General features: G+C 35.8%; 1 protein-coding gene across 2 annotated transcripts; it reads right to left on the bottom strand.

Annotated features, from left to right (window-relative positions):
- Nucleotides 1-3,270: 3,270 nt before the first annotated feature.
- LOC127789149 (laccase-7-like) lies at nt 3,271-7,361 on the bottom strand. Of its 2 annotated transcripts, none has more exons than XM_052317948.1 (6): nt 7,194-7,361; nt 5,758-5,909; nt 5,253-5,497; nt 4,937-5,065; nt 3,849-4,799; nt 3,271-3,752 (listed from the first exon to the last, which is right to left on the bottom strand). In XM_052317948.1, the coding sequence occupies exons 1-6, from the start codon at nt 7,281-7,283 to the stop codon at nt 3,571-3,573; spliced, it is 1,749 nt and encodes a 582-aa protein (XP_052173908.1). In that variant the 5' UTR covers nt 7,284-7,361; the 3' UTR covers nt 3,271-3,570. The 2 variants fall into 2 exon arrangements, with proteins under 2 accessions (XP_052173908.1, XP_052173909.1); XM_052317949.1 differs by lacking the exon at nt 7,194-7,361 and adding an exon at nt 6,943-7,155.
- Between the last annotated feature and the right edge of the window lie 324 nt (nt 7,362-7,685).

Here is a 7,685-nt window from a genome sequence, read left to right on the forward strand (position 1 = left end):
TATTATTAATGCGTGGAACCGAGTCACGGTGAGGGAGGAAATAAAATACTAGAAATCACGAAGACTTTTATGGGAATTAAATAACACGAGAAGAGGGTTAGGAGCTTGCATTTATTTGGTCGATTTTGATACTTCCTGAGCTCTGGATGCAAAGGAAACGTTTTGCTGCGTTTAATATAATCATGATTTAAATTAATTAAATCTAACCGCATAAAATTTATAATTTAATTATATAATACCTTTACTAATTTTTACCCACGTACCTGATCACTTTCCATGCCGAAATAATCCCAAAATCCATTTATTTTTCATTTATTTTCCTTTTTCCTTTTATTTTCTTTTTCTTTCTTTTCTTTTTCTTTCTTCCTTCCTTCCTCATTCTTCTTCTTCTTCCTACGTGCACCAACGCCTAGCCGCCGCCTCAGCTAGCGCCGCCCTAGCTAGCCATCCCTGCTACCGGCGTCGCCACCCACAGCCGCGCGCTATTGCCCACGTCCCCCCCTTCCTCTGCTGCTGCTTTGCTCGGCTGCCATGGCCAAGCCTCACTCGGCCGTCGCACTAGGTTGCCTTCAGCCACCAACTCTCTCTCTCTCTCTCTCTCTCTCTCTCGATCTCTCCATTTCTCCATCACTTGGCCGTCCTCTCCCTCTCCCAATCCTCGACTCACTACTCTCTCTCTCGCAAGCTTTCATTCTCTCTTTCCTCTGTTTTTCTCCTAATCTTCCAAGATAGCCACTATGCAAAACTTAACCCCCAAGCACTCGCACGCAACCACTAAAATATAATAATATTAATTAATTTAAGTTAATTTCCTTAACTCTTTTATTATTATTATGATTATATTGTTATTTCTATTAGCATTATTATTATTATCTTGATACCTTAAATCCTCAAATACCAAAATTGATATTTGTTATCATTTTCAAAATTTTGAGATATTACAAGAGACAATTTTACCCTTTTCATATAAAAGTCATAGAATTTTTTCTCTTCAAACCCTTTATCCTTCTTTGGTGTCACCGACAATATGTGTAGGACTCATCAATGTGGATGACTCTTTGTTAGTTTGATAAGAGTTGAAGCTCCCAGATCTAGGAGTTTTGTCTCCTTTTGATGATGACACTAGATCTATGATTCACGAAAATTTTTTGCAGGCGCCGTTTCTGTGTTTTCTAACATTTTCATTTTCAAAATACCACAAAAGACTTTTAGGTTTTTTTTTGCAATTTTAGAAACTTTTCATGGCCATTTTGTAATATTAAAAAAATATAGATTCACAAATAAAGATGAAATTTTTTTATCTCTAACTTAAAATTTTTAATTTTTTCTAGAATTTGTTTGAATGTATTATGAAATTTATGTTTATTTTTAGATTGAATAACTATTTTTTATAATTTTTTATATTGAAAGTTATATTTACAAAAGAACCTTATATTTTTTTATTTATGCGTTTCCCTTATGTTTCCATTTCTTACTTTTTTGAAAAATGATGTTTCTCTATTTTCATTTCGTATCATATTCGTTTTTCACTTTCATTTCTATACAACCTAACACTAGACTTGTTAGTGAATAATAATGACTTTGATAGTAGGTTACATTTGGTTCGTGAGTAAAATAGTTAATTAATTACTAATTAAATTCTAGTTAGACTTCCTTCAAAATTTACTTAACCAAACATGGGTAGGTATAATTTTAGTTTATACCTCTTTTAAATCTAGGATATCAAATATAAAAATAATATTAATTAATCTTAAATTATTTTATAGTATTCTTAACTTTATATCCTATCTGAATCCTTCAAGATAACGCAGATGATCCATCTCACATGTTTAAGAAAGTTTGTGAGTTCAAGTTTGAATCTATATATAACATGTGCATCATCCACGTTTACAAAGCTTGAGTTTTGACTTATGTATTTACCCATCCTAACTACTAGCCCGAGCAATTTAGACTGCAGTTTATAAAGAAAGTGTGACAGTTTAGAGTTAAAGGTTGTTTATATATCAAGGATTAATCAATTTTTGCATTAAAAAAAAAACACTTTATTCTATCTCAATTTAAATTAAACTATAGGAATGGCTCGTGCTATGTAGATACATGTAAAAAAATAAATAATTTAATAAAGATTTGTTAAGAACACTTTAGTGTTGTAGTATAGTTTTTAGTTTTTTTATAGGCAAAATTTTAAATAAAATAAGATTTAGTGTAATGGTAAATAACGTATTTATAAATTGGTTATAATTAAAGGTTATAAGCTTAAATTTTGATAATAAAAAAAATCACCTATTAATAATAGTATAAATAGATAACAAACTTCTTAGTCATTAGAGGTTGGCAAAAGTATAATTTATCCCTCTCCACAAATTGATCAAGTCTGAACGTGCAATCCAGATGTGTCTGAAACAGGAGAGGGTTAATAGTCAATACTGGTTAATATAATAGTCAATAATAATACACTGGTAGGTTGTAACTTGATTGGGGTACATCTGGAAATAGCATTTTCTAGGTTGCAGTTGCGCCTCCCCAAGAAAGACGCAGGTGAATTAAAATTTAAAATAAAATTTGCCCATTCCCCAGCACAAACTGAAAGCCAGATAGTTTTATATAAAAATATTATTTATATACTTAAATTTAATATTTATGATATTTTTATATTAATATTTTATATATTTAATATAAAACATAAAACACCAATATAGAGTGTTATTATAAATATTAAAATTGAATATCCATATTTAATTTGTTTATTTTTCTTATTTTACACATTGTATTTTTATTTAAACATAATTTGACTTCTGGAAATTGGATCTGATCTTTCTTAGATATTAGATCTAATCTTTTTATTTTTATAAACTTTTAATATCATGTTAGGTTCTATTTAAAAAAAAAATTTCTGTAATGGGTAGATCCAAGATTGGATCCTTTAGTTTTTATAATTTTTAATTTTATGCTATTTTCTATATCCCCTATTATTCTACCAGGAATATAATTTGTTTTGGGTGCAATCTTGTCCGTATCCATATCCATGTTATACAAACAGACTGTTCCAACTCAAATCTATTTTTGCTTTTTTACATTTTTGAAACCGGCAATCTTTTATTTCGGAGTGACCAAGGTGAAGATCCAAAAACGTGTTTAAGAATGTAAGTTTGTATCCTACTATGAAAAACCATTTTCATACCAAAAAAAAAGAAAGAAAAAAACAAGAAAAACAGAGGCTGCTTCTCCAGGAACCAGGTAACGTACAAAATCTCCCAAGTACACAATGAATTAGGCATGGAGGACGGATCAGGATACATCAAATTTTGTTCACAAAACAAATCGGTGACAATATTTTATTACAAGGTTATCAATTAGGAAGAAAAAAACCTGCCACGGGACATAGCTCGGACGACAAAGGCGAGGAAATAATATGTCAGTATCATTTCAGTAAGTCATGAATTTGAACCCTGGTTCTCTTGAAGTACATCCAGCGATTTATCTGTTCCTACATAATCAAGGGCATGAATACAAGAGACTTGAGAAGAAACCCACTAAAACGAACAAAAAGGTCTCAACTCAAAAAATCATTTAAGACTCAGAAAGCATTGGGGAATTTCTATTTGCAACCGATTCGAGATCCGAACACTGTGGAAGATCTGGCGGAGGCGGAGGCAGCGAAGTGGATGGTATCGGCCCGTTCTCAACCTCGAATACCATCGACTGACCCCATAACAAGTGCATATCGACGTGACAATGCAACAACCATGTACCTGCTCATGGAAATTTCCGGAAGCCCATTAGCAGTTTGTGTAAGCCAAGGAAATCTTGAGATGATAAGAGCGAGCCATGGCAAGAGATTATTTTACCTGGATTGTTTGCTCGGAATCTGATCACGGCCCATCCATCAGCCGGCATAGCAATGGTGTTCCGTCTTTGAGGATTCACGAGGTTGAATTTCTTGGGATCGTTTACAGGGTCGTAGTTGCCAAAGCCTTGAGCCAACACATAGAAGTCCATTCCATGCAAGTGCATAGGGTGGCTCTCATAAGAAATCTGGGCTGTGTTTTGGAACACAATCTGAACTGTCGAATTGAACTTGAGTTTCTTCAGCCTGGTAGTCCCATTCACATTGATGAGGGCTTCGTTGAAGTTGTTGCTCTGTTTTGTGAAGTCGTATGGCCCTGGTGGGTGGTCGGGAAAATCAGTGGTGTAGATTCCACTGACGTTGTAGTAGAAAGCTTCCAAAAGCGATAACTTGGGAAACTGGAACGACTGGTTGTTCATGCTTCCGGATAATCGCTTCCCAAAAGGGCCTTTGCAAGTGGCATTCTTTTGGCACGGGAGCACGCCCATGCTCACCGTCACAAACATGTTCTCGTCCACCTCTTGCGGGAATGGAACGTAGTGAGGCCCATTCACTAGCTCAGTCAGATTGGAATGGAAGGTGAAAGCCGTTGAGGAGTCATTCTGAAATGGTAGGATTGGCATCAGTGGCGGGGTTGATGTTTCCGCATTCTGATATGTAATGATCCCAGTGGCAGCCTTATATTCATGTGGTATACCGTCCCAACTAATAAAGTTCAGTGCTGCCATGTAGTAGGAGCCGGGTTGCTGATCAGCTTTGAGGAGTACATCGACAGTCTGTCCGGGGGCAATGACAACAACTTCAGTCTCCATCGGGTTTGTGTAACAGGCGTCAACTGCAACGACTGTCATTTTGTGGTAGGCTATCTTGAAGAAGAATTGCATATTAAGTGCAGAATTGATCAGCCGCAACAGATAAGTTTTGCCTTGTATGAGCTTCATCTTAAATATGCCTAGTTAAAAGCAAAACAACCTTGCATCAGAACACCTGGATATGTCGACTAAAAATTTGAGGTTCAACATCTAGCTAGCGAGTTAATTTGGCAACTGAAGTTGCACGGTTATACTCTTAAAGAGGTTAATTACTTACTATCTGCAGAGCATGGCTGAAGAACACCGGGCTGGCCATTTAAGGTGAAAGCTTTAGAATGATCGGGTCCATTGCCTCTTGCAAGTGCTGCACTCGTGACACGAACAACACTGTCATTCCACCACTCCCCTGCAATCAGAATTGAATACATGACTTGAATTAGCATTTGGGTAGTCTCTCAAAAAATTAAAAACTTGTATGCAATGTTTGGTGCTATTTATTTCTCACTTTGACCTATTTCCGATTGATTCCCCTGATAATCTACAAGTTATGAAATATAGGAGAATTGGATGGGGGATGAACAAGAGGTTGGTACCAAATATAATTGGGAATTCTCTGAAGGGCTTTGGAAATGGATATGAGCGACCACGTCTTGGGCGGATGATAAGGCCACCATGTACAGTTGCTTGGAGCGCTTGAGAGTGAGCATGCCAGAAGAGAGTCCCTTCTTGCCCGGTGATAATCATTCTGTAAGTAAAACTTTCTCCAGGGCGTATCGGACATTGAGTTGTATTTTCAGTTCCATCAGACCACGCACTCAAGTACTGGAAAACCCCATGCCTACATGCATTTTATAATATTGCCATAAGAATCTATTGGGATAGTCAACTCAATTATATAAAGATTAGAACAACACCAAGGGAACAAAATAACATAATATGATCAAATCTTGCGGTTCTTACTAGCAAAAATATGCTAAACTAACTTAGATAACGTGATTACTTTTTTTCTTTTTCTTTTTTTTCTCGAAGAAAAGAATTGAAAGTATTACTTTCTGTTGGGTTAAGAGCAAATTCAATCTAGTTTAAAAATCATAGTACCAGTGAATGGTAATAGGGTAGGGAGAATCGTTGAGGACATGAACAACAAGCGAGTCACCCTCATGGACCTGTATCGTTGGGCCAGGCAAGCTTCCATTTACGGTTGTAATGACTATATCACGACATAGCCGGCGCACAGCTGTGTCTCTAACCTGAAACAATATAAAAGATACAAACTGTTACAAATCAATCTAAAAATTATTTCAAGTATGAGAACACTTACATTTTCTTGGGTACATAGGACAGATACATTTTAAACATGTATAATCGTTGTAAGTCATAGCAGATAAGCATATTCATGTTTAAGGATTCAAAGTTACTTTCTCTTGTTAGTGACTCCCCAAAAACAAAAAAAAAAACAAAAAATCTTAAAAGCATCATTCATGTGAAAACATACTTCCCAGAAAACATACTAGAGGACAAATCTGTATAGGACTTTGTTGATGAGGGGTCCAGCCCCATAGAATATTTTTGGAAGGCCTGTCTTCAAATCCGAGAAGTAAAGTTTGTATAGAATTCTATAAGAACAAAAGACAAACCTCTAGCACTAGAATACCAATCTAATTATTAGATAAAAAAAAGAAAAAAGAAAATCGTTCTCGGCTCTGCCCACATCACAGGCAGGAAAAAGGCAAGAGCAAGATTGGTATTCCATATAGAGAGAAATTCACAGGTTTCCTTGCTGCCATTGTTTCCTCCTAGGAATTTTTAGGGTATACAACTTGTCTCAAGCTGGATAAAGGAGGATTACGTTAGGTGACTGACACCCAGCTTAAAACTGGTCAGTTCAAACAACATCAACTCCAAGCAAATGGGATGCTGTAATGATAGTTTCTTTGGAAAGATATTACTTCGGGCTAAAGGGATTTGTAAGCAAATCTGGTGTTCCTATTTTCCCCAAATTTAGTTGAATTTTTTTGGGGCCAACAAAGTCAACCCCCCAAAAACTTGTTCTGTTCTGCAGAAGATTTCAGAAAAATTAAGGAACTACAACAAGCGGTACTTGATACAAAAACAAGCAAATCAATGCCATGAAATACAGAATCAGCTTCATGATCTCCAAGAAAACACAGTCGAATGAACTCTGCAAATAATGTAAATACATTTCCATACAAACGGAGCTTCCATTCATAAACTTCAAACAGAAAGCTATGCCTTTTGTATAAAAAAGGAAAAAAAAATCACCCTCAGATAAACAGGGCGATTAATTATCAAACTGCTTTCTGCATAAAGCTACGTAAAAATGCGCATCTCAACTTGAAAAATCAGGAAAAAAAAGACACTTCAAATTTCAGATAGCAGCAAGGAGATGCAAGAAACCACATATTATATATAACCAGAAACCATATATGACCCCATTTCCTCTATTCAGAAGGGAAAGGAAAAAATGGCTTGCGGAACCAAGAGAGGGAAACAAAAGAGAAATAAGGGATTACATGGAAATAGTGCTCCACGTGCGCAGCAGAGGCAATGGACGAAGCCAAGAGAGCTAAACCGCAAGCCAGAAAGAAGAGAGCTCGAGCCATGGAGAATTGTCCAAAGGGTGTAAAGGATCCACAGGTGGGGAAAGCCGGAATGGGGGGCCGCGGAGTATAAATAGAGAGCGCACCCCCACCCGCACCCCCACCCCCACCCCCATTCATAAGCTTAAAACAGTGTTCTTGTGAATTGACGGTGTTCGTTACAATTGTTAAAAAATTATTTTTTATAAAAAATATTTCTCTATTTTGAATAAGAAAAAAAATGAAGAATTTGTTTTGAAGCAAAAGAAGAAGCAGAAAAAATAATTATTGTTAGGCAAAATGCACCTCAATTAACATTTAAAATTATAAATATTTTATTTATCAAATAATATTAACTTCATAAATGCATTATATATTTTGCAAACATAAAAGCTGTTAAAAGCTTGGAGACAGCCAGAGGCCCTA

This window comes from Diospyros lotus, chromosome 13, assembly GCF_014633365.1.
Source record: "Diospyros lotus cultivar Yz01 chromosome 13, ASM1463336v1, whole genome shotgun sequence".
NCBI classification, from domain to species: domain Eukaryota; kingdom Viridiplantae; phylum Streptophyta; class Magnoliopsida; order Ericales; family Ebenaceae; genus Diospyros; species Diospyros lotus.

Bases quoted from the DNA above. Each gene is read 5' to 3' on its own strand.
- LOC127789149 (XM_052317948.1), bottom strand. From the start codon at position 7,283: ATGGCTCGAGCTCTCTTCTTTCTGGCTTGCGGTTTAGCTCTCTTGGCT. The intron at 5,066-5,252 runs GTACCAACCTCT...TTCTGATTGCAG, and splicing joins AGAATTCCCAATTATATTTG to GGGAGTGGTGGAATGACAGT. The intron at 3,753-3,848 runs GTAAAATAATCT...TTCCATGAGCAG, and splicing joins ATTCCGAGCAAACAATCCAG to GTACATGGTTGTTGCATTGT.